Source organism: Ornithorhynchus anatinus, chromosome 4, assembly GCF_004115215.2.
Source record: "Ornithorhynchus anatinus isolate Pmale09 chromosome 4, mOrnAna1.pri.v4, whole genome shotgun sequence".
Classification (NCBI taxonomy): Eukaryota; Metazoa; Chordata; class Mammalia; order Monotremata; family Ornithorhynchidae; genus Ornithorhynchus; species Ornithorhynchus anatinus.
In genome coordinates this window covers 103,238,599-103,254,966 of record NC_041731.1, presented here as the reverse complement: position 1 = coordinate 103,254,966, position 16,368 = coordinate 103,238,599, and the positions used below count along the sequence as shown (strand labels likewise).

The window sequence follows — 16,368 nt, the reverse complement described above, 5'->3', positions numbered from 1 at the left end:
CTTGCGCTTCATCGGAGGGTAATGGTAAAATGTCAAGTGTTCTAAAAATGTCGTATCCCTTCATTTAAAGGTTGGACCAATCCTCTTGTCATGTTGCTCCACCAAAAGATACACAGCCGGACACTGGTCCTTATCAAGAGCAGGAGTTTTCTTTCTCGGCAGAGAAGATGGGAATATTGAAATCTGGGATCTCCTGGAGAAAACTCACGAGCCGTCCCAGACCCAAAACATCTGTATAGCCATGATCACCTACATGAGGCCATGGATATTCTCTTGTATGTGCTGCCAAATGTTTCACTAATAATAATAATGTATTTGTTAAGTGCTTACTATATGCCAAGCACTGTTCTAAGTGCTGAAGTAGATACAACGTAATCGGGTTGTCCCATGTGGGACTCGGTCTTAATCCCCATTTTACAGATATAGTAACTGAGGCACAGAGGAGTGAAGTGACTTGCCCAAGGTCACACAGCAGACAAGTGGCAGAGCCGGGATTAGAACCCACGTCCTCTGCTGATTAACCTCCTTTTGATCCACAGTTGGGTTATCTGTCCATGAAGCTAACTGTCCTTCTGAATCTAGGACAAGGCTACTGACAGTGAGGTTTCACCCCAAAATGGCTAAGGAGCAAGTGACTGTCTCTGGCAGTTGTGTACGTTTATAAACTGGGTCTCTCTGGGCTGTTGGATTTGCTTCCTGCAGTTAGCAGGACTAATTTCAGATGGTAATTAATCAGACTTATTTACTGAGCGTTCACTGCCTGTAGAGCCCTGTACTAAGCACTTGGGAGTCCCTAACGAGTTTACAGTCTAGAGGGGAGGAAGACATTCATATAAATAAACTACGAATATATATGTAAGTGCTATGGGACTGGGAGGGAGGATGAATAATGGGAGCAAATCAGGGTGATGCAGAAGGGAGTGGAAGAAAGGAAAAGAGGGCTTAAGGAAGGCCTCTTAGAGGAGAAGTGACATCAGGAAGGTTTTGAAGAGGTGGAGAATAATCGTTAAATGTCTGTCAGTTAAGGAGAGGGAGGGCGCTCCAGGCTAGAGGCAGGACGTGGGCAAGAGGTCATTGGCTAAATAGATGAAATGGACGTACCCGAGTAGGTTGGCATTAGAGGAGCAAAGTGTAGGGGCTGGGTTGTAGAAGAAGAATAACGATGTGAGGTAGGAAGGTGCAAGGTGAGAGAGAAAGCTGCGTCAATCAATCAATCAATCATATTTATCAAGCACTTGCTGTGTGCAGAGCTTGAAAGAGTACAGAATAACAGAATTAGTAGATACATTCCCTGCCCACAGCGAGCAAATCAATCACATTTATGGAGTGCTTACTGCACGCAGAGCATTATACTAAATGCTTATAACGGAGTTATAAGCAACAACAAACACAGTCTAGAGAGGAAGACAGACATAAATATAAATAAATTAATTAAATTATGATTATGCACAAAAGTGCTACGGGGCTGAGGGAAGAGTGAATAAAGGGTGTAAAATCCTAATGCAAAGGTGACAGAAGGGAGTGGGCAGTTTCTTAAAGATAAGAAAACTGAGGAACAGAAAAGTTAAATGACTCACCCAAGGTCACACAGTAGGCAAGAGGGAGAGCTAGGATTAGAACCTATTAATACCATATATGTCAGGGAAACCACCGTAGGGAGGGGACTAGCATTATTTTCTTACCTCAGGGCAACCTGAGCGATCCTTGGAATCCTATTGCAGTTTTTAATCCTTCCTCATGAGGTTACCATCTTCTCAAAAGTCCCGCTTTAAGAGAATTGCCCCGGTACTAACTGCAAGCAGTGCTAAATTAATCCATCTGCTCTTCTGCCTCTCGTCATTAATCCTAAAGCCCAAATGATCTGATCTATAGAGCATGTTGTGATGGGAGGAAGAGGGGAAGAAGGAAAAGAAGGTTATCTGGGCCTGCAAACACTCAAATCTAGTCCTGGAGTGAAGCAAGTCAAGAAAGCAAGGTGGGAGAGGGAGCTGAGAGCTGTCAAGGACACAGTTGAAGAAGGGGAGAGAGAAGAGGTGAGGGCTGAGGGTGGAGGGGTGAAAAATCTGGGCAGGGGCAGAAAATGGGAGCACGAACTGCCAGGTAGAGAAAAGAAAAAAGCCGAGACCTTGGACTCACCCTACATTCTTTGTGGGTTTCAGCTGGTCTCTCCTATTTTTAAAGACTTCCAGAAAAGGAAATATAACAGTTTGGTTGGGAAACGATTCCATATTTTTAACCTCAATCCTTCAAAGTGCAGTTTAAATTCATTTCCTCTTTTGTCTTCAGCAGAGATGGATTCGTTCGAATTTCAAATACTTAAAGACTGCTATTAAATCACCCCTCACCCCTTCTCCAGGCAGACTAATCCTTGTTCCTTGAACCTTTCCCCCAGGGGCTTTATTTTTCAGCCTCTTCATCATCTTTGTGGCTCCTCTTGTCCCCATCTACACATATTTCGGCACGAGCCAACCTAGCTTTGGGTTGAGCACTTAAAATACTATTATTACTACTAATCTGGGAAGCATGAGAAAAAAAATAGGGTAAAAAATGGTTCTCGGTCAGAAGGCGATTCAGTGGAGAATGCAGTCTACTCCCTTTCTGGGCTGAGGCTACCTAATTTTGGTGATCATCTTTGTCCCCTGAAGGAAAATAGTACATCGGCCTCTCTCTGCCTTCTAAGCCACTTCCTTCCACCTCAGTGGGTTAAATGAAGAAGAGAAGTAGCAGAGGGTCAGAGAAGTCGAGTGCTTACCGGAAAGAGCACAGGTTTGGAAGTCAGAGGTCGTGGGTTCTAGTCACAGCTCCGCCACTTGTCTGCTGAGTGACCTTGGAAAGTCACTTGACCTCCCTGTGCCTCAGTTACCTCATCTGTAAAATGGGGATTAAGAGTGTGAGCCCCTTGGGGGACAAGGACTATGTCCAACCTGACAAACATATATCTACCCCAGCACTTAGAACAATAATTAACACATGGTGTTTAACAAATACAAGTAGGAAAAAAAAGAGGAAACTTGAATCTTTCCGTAACGCCCTCCCTCAGAAATGCATATCTACTAACTCTATGGAAATGTACTCTCCCGAGCGCTTAGTTCAGGGTTCTGCACACAATAAGTGCTCAGTAAATACCAGTGACTGATCATGGCCTCGGCTCTGCTGAGCTGCATGTGTTTATTTCCCTGCATTGATTTAGCATATTCCTGTAGTCTTCTTCCGTGCAACGTTGAAAAAATAAGGCTGGGGCTCCTTTAAATGAACACAGATAAAGCCAACATGAAAGATGAAGATAGAAATTTGTGTGCCCATTAATGGTTGGTATGTGGTTCCAAACTTTGAAAAACAAAACCTGCTGTTTCTGCAGGAGAAAAGGCTGTGGTCCGGGCTGCCTTTCTGTAATTCCTGCCTCAGGGAAGGCTTTATTTCTCCCTAGAAGTTAAAAGTAGCCATTGAAAACCCATTCGTGTGTAATCACGAACTTCTCTTCAAACCTGGCATCTTTACCAACCGCCAGACCCTGACAAAGCATGTTTAGGGTAGACCACGCTTCTTTTTTGGATAGAAGGGAAAAAAATAAGCAAACATCTTTTGAGGGGAAAAAACAAACAAACATGGTTTGAGGATATCTGGGGCTTTGATAGCAGTCATTGTTCTTGTTCTGTTCTCCCAAACTGGAAAAATTAGCTCTGCTAGAACCATATGGTTCCTGCCACAGAACCTCATTAAGCCTCAACGACCCATGAACTACAAGCTGAATCCTGAGCAAAGTGAGATGAATGTGAATCTGCAAACCCAAGACAACTTAATAATAATTATAGTATTTAAGTGCTTACTATGTGCCTAGCACTGTTCTAAGCGCTGGGGTAGTTACAAGGGAATCAGGTTGTTCCACGTGGGGCGCACATTCTTAATCCCCATTTTAAAGATGAGGTAACTGAGACGCAGAGAAGTTAAGTGGCTTGCCCTAGGTCACAGGGCAGACAAGTGACAAGAGCCAAGATTAGAACTTACATCCTCTGACTCGCAAGCCCGTGCTCTTGCCACTAAGCCACGATGCTTCTCCAGCGTTAATGTTAACATTAATAATGTCAACTTAATGCTTCGATACACAGGACTGACTTTTCCCTTTTGTTCATCTTACAGCGAAGCAGCAATTTATAGCGGTATCCGATAACAATGGAACGTTGCATATACTGGAAATTCCGTGGACATTAAGTCATCCTTCCCTCAATGAAGTAAGATGCCTTTTGCTGTGAGCCTTTATGTAATCGGAACTCTCACTGGATTTGTGAAAAGCTATTTTTTTTTCAGCCCCAGCCTATTGCATCCAGAAACTAAACATTATCGTCTATGACAAAGACATAAGCATTTGCATGTAGAACAAGTGGAGCAGAACTAGGCTAGAGGAGCAGTGGGAAACATAACCAAAGAAGCCCAGGATCTGAGAAGGAGCTCTGGGAATTTGCAGTCACTGAAGGGAAACTAATGAGTGTAGCAACTCGGGAAAAAAGCTTATGAACACCTCTGTTAACCACAGTACAACGTTCTTCGGGTTCTTGAATCCAAGACACAAGTTTCAATCACCTGATTGGCAAGAAAATTCCCAAGAGTTTCCAGAGAGATGAGGGTGGCTAGTAATAGTAATAATAATGAAGAAGAAAAAGAAGAAAAGAAGGAGAAGAAGAATATTTGTTAATGTTGGTATTTGTTAAGCGCTTACTATGTGCAGAGCACTGTTCTAAGCGCTGGGGTAGATACAGGGTAATCAGGTTGTTCCACATGAGGCTCACAGTTAATCCCCATTTTACAGATGAGGTAACTGAGGCACAGAGAAGTGAAGTGACTTGCCCACAGTCAGCTGACAAGTGGCAGAGCCATACAATATGTCAAGGGCTGCTGGGGTAGCTACAAGGTGATCAGGTTAGACACAGTCCCTGTCCCACATGGGGCTCACAATCTAGGTAGGAGGAAGAACAGGGATTGAAACCCCATTTTACATATGAGGAAACTGAGGCTCAGAGAAGTTGTGACTTATCCAAGGTCACACAGCAGGGATTAAAATGCAGGTCCTCTTAGGCCCAGGTCGGTGCTCTTTCCATTAGGCCGTGCTGCTCATCTATGGCAATATGACGGGAGAGTTGCCGTTTGGGTGTAGAGGAAGAACTGGTAGGCTTTGGTGGTAGACTATATGTGCAAATTAACTTCCTCCTATCTGTCATTTATTCAACTGCCTCTCTTCCCTACTACAGTCTAAATTCCTTGAGGGCAGGGATCATATTTATTACAGCGGGGATCATGTTTATTATATCTACAGTACTCTCCCAAGCATTTAGTAAGTTTGGTTGAAAGAGAGATCAATCGATCAATAATATTTATTGAGAGCTTACTGGATTCAGAGCACTGTGCCAAGCACTTGGGAAAGTATAATATAACAGACTTGAGAGACATGATAATAATAATAATAATTATGCTACTTGTTAAGCATTTACTATGTGCCAAACACTGTTCTAAGTGCTGGGGTGGATACAAGTCATTCAGGTTGGATGCAGCCCATGTCCCACATGGAACTCAAACTTTCAATCTTCATTTTACAGATGAGGTAACTAAGGCTCAGAGTAGTGAAGTGACTTGCCCAAGGTCACAGAGCAGACAAGTGGCAGAGTCGGGATTAGAACCCACATCCTTCTGACTCCCAGGCCTGTGCTCTATCTACTAAGCCATGCTGTTCCTCTACATGATCCCTGCCCACAAGCAGCTTAGGGTCTTCAAGGGAAGAAATACATTAAAATAGATTATAAATAGAGGAAATAGGAAAGTGTAAGGTAGTTCTCATATATACTGTGAGACCCCGGTATCAAAGTCCTTAAGGGGTGTATATGATTTTATTTTAATGAGCCTTCAAAGAAAATTTTCAACCTAGACTATGCTATGGAAAAGTAGCCAGGGGTTTGACAGTATTAATGAACAGTACCCAGTCTTTTCATCATTCATGTTCCAATCAATTTCAGATATTGAACTGAAATTAGGGACTTGTCTGTTAACCAAACACAGTTTTGTTCTGTTATCTGAACTACACATTGTATGAAAGAGTTCCAATCTCTATGGGTAATTATGTTTTCAATATATTATCAGGAGGTATGAAAAATAACCTCCCATTTTGCCTCATCTTGCCTCCCCTCAGCGACCCGCTGCTGCCGATCCCCACTTGGCCATGAGAAGATGGGTGGCAGAGAAAGAAATGAAGCCACCTGTTCACAGTTCTCCTTTTCTCTTCTACTTTTTCCTTGTTCTGTCCCCTTTCCATTTCCTCTCTTCTTTTGTTTTTTGGTCTTTTCCTTCTCCCCTTGTGGCCTACTCCCTTTAGATTCCTCCCTATCCTCACTTTAGCTTTCCACACTCAGAGTTTAGAAGAGAATGAAATTGTCAATCCATGGTATAATCCACATGTCCAGATAAGCTGTCACCCTTGAGGCATCTCTAAATGGGACGCTCAATCAACCAATCATATTGATTGAGCACTTACTGTGTGCAGAACTCTGAACTAAGCACTGGGGAGAGTACAATATAACAGAGTTATTAACAATAATAATAATAATGTTGGTATTTGTTAAGTGCTTACTATGTGCAGAGCACTGGTCTAAACGCTGGGGTAGACACAGGGGAATCAGGTTGTCCCACGTGGGGCTCACGGTTTTAATCCCCATTTTACAGATGAGGTAACTGAGGCAAAGAGAAGTGAAGTGACTCGCCCACAGTCACTCAGCTGACAAGTGGCAGATCTGGGATTTGAACTCATGACCTCTGACTCCAAAGCCCGTGCTCTTTCCACTGAGCCACGCCAGAGTTGGTAGGCACATTGCCTGCACACAACAAGCTTTACAGTCTATAGGAGAAGACAGATATGAATATAAATACATGCATTGTGAATATGTAATTCACAGATTTTGGATATGTACCTAAGTGCTATGAGGCTGAAGGAAGGGTGAATAAAGGGTGCAAATTCAAAAGCAAAGGCCACACAGAAGGGAATGGAAGAAAATGAAGAGATGGTTTAGTCGGGAAAGGCCTCTTGGAGGAAATGGGCTTTTAATAAGGCTTTGAATGAGAGGAAATTGTCATATGTCTCCCCCCTTCTAGACTGTAAGCCTGTTGCTGAGCAGAGAACTGTAAGCCTGTTGCTGAGCAGGGATTGTCTCTATCTGTTGCCGAATTGTACACAGTAAGCGCTCAATAAATACGAGCGAATAAATGAATGAATATGAAATGGGACGGAGCTCCAGGCCAGAGGCAGGATGTGGACAAGAGGTCGGCAGTGAGAAAGATGAGATCGAGGTCCAGTGGAAATCAATCAATTAGCCAATGGTATTTATTGAGCGCTTACTGTGTGCAGAGCCTTGTACTAAGCACATGGGAGAGTACAGTATAAGAGGGTTAGTAGACGTGTTCCCTGCCCACAAGAAGTTTGCAATCTAGAGGGGAAGTAGAACATGGGGAATCAGGAGGTCTGGGCTCTAATTCCCATTTGGTAAGAAGGAAAGAGGCTGCTGGGACCAGGATTCCGACCAAGAAACCGTTTAGAGGCCTGTCACTTCACTTTTGTAGACCTCAGTTTCCTCATCTGAAAAATGGAGATTCAATCCCTGTTCTCACTTCTCCTTAGACCCTGAGCCCCTTGTAGGACCTGATTATCTTGGCTATAACCCAACGCTCATTACAGTACTTGTCACATAGTAAGTACTTAATGAGTACCCCAAATTTTTTTTCATGGCATTTATTAAGCGCTTACTCTATGCTAGGCACTGTTCTAAGCACTCTAGTAGATACAAACTAATGGGGCTGGACACAGTCTGTTCCACATGGGGCTCACAGTCTCAATGCATGTTTTACAAACATACAGCAGGTCATACAGCAGACAAGTGGTGGGAGTCAGGATTAGAACCCAGGTCCTTCTGACTCCCTGGCCCATACTCTATGAGGCAATGCTGCTTACAATAGTAATAATAATATTATTATTATTTTGCATGTTGGACAGGCCCAGCAGCAACTCTGAAAAATATGGGTGGCAAAGATGAGAAGCATGGGAAGCTTCTCATCTCATCTCATGGGAAACTTATGGGAAGCAGCGTGGCTCAGTGGAAAGAACCCGGGCTTGGGAGTCAGAGGTCATGGGTTCTAATCCCAGATCCACCACTTGTCAGCTGTGTGACTATGGGCGAGTCACTTCTCTGTGCCTCAGTTACCTCATCTGTAAAATGTGAGCCTCACGTGGGACAACTCGATTCCCCTGAATCTACCCCAGCGCTTAGAACAGTGCTCTGCACATAGTAAGCACTTAACAAATACCAACATTATTATTATTACTATTATGAGAAGCAGCACGGCATAGTGGATAGAGCACGGGCCTGGGAGTCAGAAGGTTATGGGTTCTAATCCCGGCTCTGCCACTTATTTGCCATGTGACCTTGGGGAAGTCACTTCACTTCCCTGGGCCTCAGTTATCTCATCTGGAAAAGGGGGATTAAGTGTGTGAACTCCGGGTGCAACAGGGACTTTGTCCAACCCAATTTGCTTGTATTCATTCATTCAGTCATATTTATTGAGCACTTACTGTGTGCAGAGCACAGTACCAAGCGCTTGGAAAGTACAATTCGGTAACAGATAGAGACAATCCTTACCCAACAGTGGGCTTTTATCCACCCCAGCACTTAGTAAGTTCCTGGCATATGGTAAGTATTTAACAAATACCTTAAAAAAAAAGGTGGCACTGCTAATACAAAAATCCTTTGTATACCCCTCTAAATGTACTGCCTCCCTGCCTACCTACTGGCTCACTGTGCTAACACAACCAGTTGGATTTACAATTTCAATCAGTTCTAAGCTCTGCGTGTGGAAAACTTAAATGAGGATGAACCTCAAAGGGAAAAGGAAAGAGACCAAGAAGACCAAGACTAAAACTCAACTGTTGTTCTTAATATTAGGCTCCATCATTGTGTGAAAAAATAACAAACTTTCTATGGAATATTCATCATTTGGTTTTGTGGGTTTTTTTTTAAAAAAAGCCTCTCCAGAGGAATTTAATCGCTCTCCAGATGTACTTGTGGAACTGTTATATTTGTTCTAAGTAGCATATGCTATATTAATCTCTGACAAATCATTGTGGGAAGATTCATCTTGGCTCTACATAGATCTGTTGTCTCTTTGCTAAGAGTGTTAGTGTCAGATGCTACCTCGAGAGAGAAGTCAAACACCTGGAATACGTTGGTCAGCGCAAAGAATTCCGAGAAAAAGAAAGAAAGGAAATGGAACTTGAAGCCCAAAGGAAGAAATCTGTAAGTCAAATTGGAGAAATTAAATCTGTTTTCTTCGGCTGTGCTGGAGTTGAGGTTTAAGGCTCTGTTCTGGGTCCCTTTCTATTCTCCCTCTACACCCACTGCCTTGGAGAATTTATTTGCTCCCATGCCTTCAACTACCATCTCTGTGAAGATGATTCCCAGATCTACATTTCCAGCCTTGATCTCTCTCTTTTTCCTCAGTCTCGCCTTTCCTCCTGCTTCAGGACATCTCTATTTGGATGTCCTGCTGACCCCTCAAACTTAACGTATCCAAAATAGAACTCCCACCCAACACTGTCCTCCCTCTGACTTTCCTGTCACTGTGGACAGCCCCAGCACCCTTCCTATCTCACAAGCCCATACATTTGGTGTTATCCTCAACTCACCTCTCTCATCAACCCAAATATTCAGACTGTCCCCAAATCCCATTGGTTCAACCTTCACAACATCACTAAAATCCACCATTTCCTCTCCATCCAAACTGCTACCATGTAAATCCAAGCACTTATTCTATCCCTCGCTGCCAAGTGCATCAGCCTCCTTGCTGACCTCCCTGCCTCCTGTCTCTCCCTACTCCAGTTCATATTTCACTCTGCTGCCTGGATCATTTTTCTACGTAAATGTTCAGTCCATGTTGTTCCACTCCTCAAAAACCTCCAGTGGTTGACCATCCATCTCCACATCAAACGGAAACTCCTTACCATCAGCTTTAAAGCAGTCCATCACCTTGACCCGTCCTATCTTACCTCCTTGATTTCCTACTACAACCAGCCCGGACACTTCTCTTCTGTAATGCCAACTCGGTCTCATCTATTTTGCCACCAATCTTTCGCCCACATCCTACCTCTGGCTTGGAATGTCCTCCCTCTTCACATTCAACAGACTCTCACTCTCCTACCTTGAAAGCCTTCTAGAAGGCATAACTATTCTAAGAAGACTTCCCCAACTAGGCCTCAATTTCATGTTCTCCCACTTCCTTCCATATCACCCTTATTCTTATATTTGCACCCTTGATCCACCCCTCTCTCAGCCCCACGGCACTTATGTACATACCCCTAATTTAGGCATTTATATTAGTGTCTCTCCCCCACCTCTGGGCTGTAAACTTGTTTGGGCAAGGAATATATTTACCAACTCTGTTATAGTGTACTCTCCTAAGTACTTAGTACAGTGTTCTGCATGCAGTAAGAGCTCCATAAATACGATCGATTGTTTGATCGATTGATAGAGTCAGAATGTAAGGAAGGAGACTGATGTAGCCATTATGGTGGGATAAAGTAAGTACTTGGATTAACGTAGTAGCAGTTTGGATGGAGAAGAAGAGGTGGAATTTAGCAATGTTTTGTAGGTCTAACCACCAGAATTTGGTGACAGATTGAATATGGGGGCTGAAAAAGTGATGACCTGAGGATAATGCCATGCCAGGATATGAGTATTTGAGACAGGGAGAATGGTGGTGTTGCCTCCAATGTTAGGAAAGTTGTGGGGGAGAATATAATTTGGATGGGAAGATGAGAAGTTCCAGTTCAGGCGTACTTAGTTTGAAGTGATGGCAGGATATCCAGATGGAGATGTCCTGAAGGCAGGAGGAAATGCGAGAATGCAGAGGAGAGAAATCAGGCTCAGAGAACTAGATTTGGGAATCATCTGCATAGAGATGGTAGTTGAAATTATAGGAGTGAATGAGTTCTCCAAAGGAGTAGGTCCACATGGAAATAAAAGGGGACCCAGAACTAAGCTTTGAGGGATTCCCACTTTAAGGCTGTGAGTCCATTGTTGGGCAGGAATTGTCTCCATCTGTCACCGAATTGTACATTCCAAGCACTTAGTAATAATAATAATAATTTTGATATTTGTTAAGCACTTACTATGTGCCAAACATTGTTCTAAGCACTGGGTAGATACAAACTAATCAGGTTGTCCCACGTGGGGCTCACAGTATTAATCCCTATTTTCCAGATGAGGTAACTAAGGCACAGAGAAGTTAAGTGACTTGCCCAAAGTCTCACAGCTGTTAAGTGGCAGAGCTGGGATTAGAACCCACAACGTCTGACTCCCAAGCCCATGCTCTTTGCACTGAGCCACGCTGCCTTTCTAGTGCAGTGCTCAGCACATAGTAAGCGCTCAATAAATACGACTGAATGAATTTAGGGAGGGAGAGGAAGAGGAGGAGCCTGCAAAAGAGACTGAGAAGGAGATATCAGAGAGGGCAGTGAGAAGGAGAGCTCAAAAAGGAGTGTCCATGAAGCCAAGTTTAGATAAATGCTTCAGGAGAAGTTCATTTCACCTTTGTAATCAAGTTCTCGACAATGTGACAGTGTATCTGAAGTCTTTACTGGTAGTCCCAAAATTCCATTTGTAATCAAGGAGTTAATTAAATCCTATCATTAAAAATAGCGGCACAATTAATAATCAACATAATAATTGTGGTATTTATTAAGTGTCTATTATGCACCAAACTCTGTACTAAATGCCCGAGTAGATATAAGATAATTAGGTTGGACACCGACTCTGTCTCATATGGGGCTCACAGTCAAAGGTTGGGGAGAGCAGGTATTTAATCACCGTTTTACAGATGAGGCAACAGAGGCACAGAGAAGTTAAATGACTTGCCCAAGGTCACATAGCAGACAAGGGGTGGAGCCGGGATTAGAACCCACGTCCTTTGACTCCCAAGCCCGGGGTCTTGCCGCTAGGACACACTGCTCATTATTAAAAAATAATGAGATGTTTTTAGCATGAAATAATTCTTTGGATATCATCTTTCTCCTTTCTCTCCTTCAGAGAGCAGCTCCACCTCAGAAATCACGAGAACAAATGGAGGCAGAGGTGAAACTGGAATACGAAGAATATTTGGCTCTAGAAAGAAACATCCTGTTAGAACTTGGACTAATTAAGGAGCAGGAAGTATTTCCTGTACACTGAGAACTGATTGCTATTGTAGATCTGGTGAAAGTGTTTATTTTATCATCCAAGATGTATTTGTTTTCACTGAATGATGTATCTGTGATGGTCAGCTATGTTTAGGGTCATATCCAAGAGATGCAAATGTTGACATTTTATAAATGTAGACAAGTTAATTTGACTGGCAATATAAAAATCTGGGTTTTAACAAACCATAAGAGACATCATAAATTTTGCACCCCAGTTTTTTAAGCAGTATATCATGGATTTTTGGGGAATGGAAATGACTCTGAGAGTGCACCATCAGTTTAATGTGGGCAGTGGTTTTAGGAAGCCCAGAGAAAATACCAGTGACTTGGAGCAAATCAACTGACAGACAAGAGCATTATCTTGGAAATTTCCTTCTTTGGGGGAGAGAAGTCTCTAGAACCTTTTAGCGGTTTTCCAACACAAACATCATTTTGAAAACTTCCAAACCAACATCATGCATTCATCTTATAATTTACCGATGAGCGAAAACATGGCGCTTTGCTGAAAAAAATGCAGTCTATGTTTTTGTAAATTATGAAAACATCTCAGCATGCAGAATGAGACCAAATGAGATTGCCATGGGGCTGGAATTATTTGGAATTTCACACAAAAAAACCCCCTGTAATTTATGTATTTACCACTTCTAGAAGTGTTAACTTGGCAGTGGAAAGCATGTTATAATGCAAAAAAAAAAAAAAACTGGTTCTGCATTTTTCTTGACTTTAAACAGAGGTCCATTGTTCAAAGGAAGAACTTCACTACAAAAGACTTCCAGAGTTCAAGAGCAGCAAAATACAAAACCAAACAGGCCCAGGGGACAAAAATAAACCACAAATTCATCAGATTTACAAGCCACAAAGACATGCCCGGAATATACTTGTTGAAGAGGCTAAATCCGAGGTTCGTCTTGATTGTTTATGCCAAGAGTTCATTGCGCTGCCGTTTTTCAACTATAATCCATGCGATTCCCGGCATTCTCTTTTGCTCAAAACACAATATTCCCTCACACATCAGAGAACAAAAGTAACACAGCCTTGTCCTTTAGCAGGTCTTGATTCTGAAGTGAGATTCTTAGCCTAGAGTATACACAGAAACGTGTCATATGCTTGCAACACTTTAGACCCAAGATTTTCATGTTGGGTAGCCGTGATCTTCAAAAACTCTCTTCCTTGCAAACAATACACTGAATTAGTATTTCTATCTCAATTTGGAAACACGACATTAAGATTCAATTTAATCACGATTTAGCCATTGAAATTAGGTTCCTACAAGTTCCCCTCGAGGAAAAGTTGCATAATTTAACCACCCTCCTTTGTTTCCCGAATGCACACGTTGTCTGTTTGATTTCAGGTGAAAAGCAATTATCCTCGGTAAACTGTTGCACCATATGTTCTACAACAGCAATATAATTCACCAGTGTAAATAATTAACATCTCATTCATATGAATGTACTTCTTCCCCCTGAATGTCTCTTTCCATAATGCAGAGCTCTGGCCTGTTGTTAAGTTTCCATCTCCAGGTCAGATACCGCGTAACCGAGTCGAGTAGGTCAAGCGGAAATTCAATGTATCAGAGACCAAGCCGATTAAACTCTATACGGGTGAATTCACTCTTTCCACGACTCGCTGAGCTCTTGGAGGGTCACGGGCTCGTATAAAACTCGTGTCCTCATGGTCGGAATAGAAACCAGGGAGCAGAAGAAAACTGACCCATAATGGCTTCGCCTTCGGTATGTTTTTGTTCATGCGTAATACAAAACCGCAGAATTTTCTTAGGGGGAGAGGATTGTAAAACCACGAGGAGAAAGACCCATGTGTCTAGGGTGTCTAGGTGTGAGATGCGGGACATCTATTTCATGTTCATATGCCAGAGAGAGGGAGACAGAAACATGACTCCACCCACCCTCCAGTCACTCAAATAGTTGCGGTCACATGCTCGGAAAACGACACACAACACACGCACACACACATTCCTAGAGCAACACAGTCGAAGGGTTTGTTCTCTGCAGGGAATGGGGCAATAATAGTAATGATAATGGTACTTGCTAAGCGCTTACTATATGGCAAGCACTGTTCTAAGCACTGGGATAGATACAAGTTAATAAGGTTGGGCACAGTGCCTGTCCCACTTGGGGCTCACAGTTTCAATCCCCATTCTTCAGATGAGGTAACTGAGGCACAGAGAAGTGAAGTGACTTGCCCAAGATCAAACAGCAGACAAGGGAAGGATCCGGGATTAGAACCCAGATCCTTTTGGCTCGCAGGCCCATGTTCTATCCACTCGGCCTCACTGCCGGGCAAAGAGGAAACGGACAAATGCTACCCAGAGTGGATTAATGTCAAGAGCGGTGCTTGAGGAACAGGAGTAAGGAAATCCCTTGGAAGCAAGTTTGACTGTGTATAACCAGGGCAGGATGCAGCAACAGCAGGGAAAACCAGGGCCTGGGGTCCTCTTAGCTGAGTGGTCCTCAGTAGCATTCAGGAGAGGGATCCAAGATATCTTGTCCCCAGAGCCCTTTTTAATTCGTGCTATCGGTAATTGTAATTTAAACCCTGAATTAATCACATTTCTTGAGCACTTTCTTGCGTACAGAATAAGCCCTTGGGAGAGTAAAATATAATAATAGACATAGACTGAAGCAGTGTGGCTCAGTGGAAAGGGCCTGGGCTTTGGAGTCAGAGGTCATGAGTTCGAATCCCAGCTCTGCCACTTGTCAGCTGTGTGACTGTGGGTGAGTCACTTAACTTCTCTGTGCCTCAGTTCCCTCATCTGTAAAATGGGGATGAAGACTGTGAGCCCCACGTGGGACAACCTGATTCCCCTGTGTCTACCCCAGCGCTTAGAACAGTGCTCTGCACATAGTAAGCGCTTAACAAATACCAACATATTCCCTGTCCCCAACGACTTACAGTTTAGAGGGGGAGACATACATTAACATAAGTAAATAAATTACAAATAGGGACATAAGGGCTGTGGGGTTGGGAGAGGGGATGAATAAAGGGAGCAAGTCAGGGTGATGCAGAAGGGAGTGGGAGAAGAAAGTAGACCTTAGAAAGGGAAGGCTTCTTGAAGGAAATAAGGCTTTGAAGGGGAGGAGAGTAATTGTTGGATTTGAGTAGAGAGAGGCAGGACATGGGCGAGAGGTCAGTGGTGAGATAGATAAGATGGGGGTACAGTGAGAAAGTTAGCATTAGAGGAGTGAAGTGTACGGGCTGGATTGTAATAAGAGAGTAGTGAGGTGAGACAGGAGGGGACGAGGTGATTGAGTGCTTAAAGCCAGTGGTGAAGGGTTTCTCTTTGATGTGGAGAAAGGAAACAACAGCTGGGTTTAGCTGCCTCTTGAGTAGACCCCGCAGCTGAGGGTTGCCCAGATTTCCCAGTCTCCCATCCCCCCAGCTAAGGGTTGCCCGGATTTCCCAGTCTCCCTCCCATCCCCCCAACCGTTGTTGCTAAGGGATCCATGCTGGGAATCTCTGCCATGCTGACCTCCGTGAGGATACAGGCTGCTCTTGGCAGTTTGGAAACAACTGAATAGCTGCAGATCACCTGCGGTCTTCTCGGCTCTGGACATTTCCACTCTTGCAGGAGACTAGGGAGAGCCCCAAGTTGGACAAGGAAAGTCGTCCTCTTTTCGGACCGCCTGGGGGTTTCATCAGCACCGGTGTCCAAGCCAGCATCCGAGAAGAGTCTCAGTGAGAGCGGTGAAAGCTCCCAAAATGAAAGAGAGAGAAGGAAGAGTGCAGAAGCAGCCAGAGGAGTGGGAGAGGGGGATGGTGATAAAAAGACTAAGCCAAGCTGCTGCAGGAGGAAAACGAGGAGCTGCAGTGTGCCTGGGGATCAGGGAGAAGAGAGGAAGAGAGATGGGGATAAGCAAGAATGTGCACTAATAATAATAACTGTGGTGTTGGTTAAGCAGTTACTTTGTGCCAGGCACTGTACTAAGCACTGGGAAGGATGCAAGCAAATTAGGTTGGACACAGTCCTTGTCCCATGTGGAGCTCACAGTCTCAATCTCCATTTTACAGATAAGGAAACTGAGGCCCGGAGAAGTGAAGTGACTTGCCCACGGTCACACTGCAGACAAGCTAGAATACAATATAATAATAGA

At 43.6% G+C, this 16,368-nt stretch overlaps 1 protein-coding gene across 2 annotated transcripts in view; it reads left to right on the top strand.

The window, feature by feature from the left end:
- The window catches only part of DNAI3 (dynein axonemal intermediate chain 3), an 86,338-nt gene extending 73,877 nt beyond the window's left edge, over positions 1-12,461 (top strand). Inside the window, exons 20-23 of one of the 2 annotated variants that reach the window (XM_029063030.2) lie at positions 71-275; positions 4,138-4,229; positions 9,201-9,323; positions 12,111-12,461. In XM_029063030.2, coding sequence (XP_028918863.1) covers positions 71-275; positions 4,138-4,229; positions 9,201-9,323; positions 12,111-12,251 — 561 coding nt within the window. In that variant the 3' untranslated portion in view covers positions 12,252-12,461. Of the gene's footprint in view, positions 1-70; positions 276-4,137; positions 4,230-9,179; positions 9,324-12,110 lie in introns of both variants that reach the window. The other variant, XM_029063027.2, reaches the window with a different exon arrangement.
- The last annotated feature ends 3,907 nt before the right edge of the window (positions 12,462-16,368 follow it).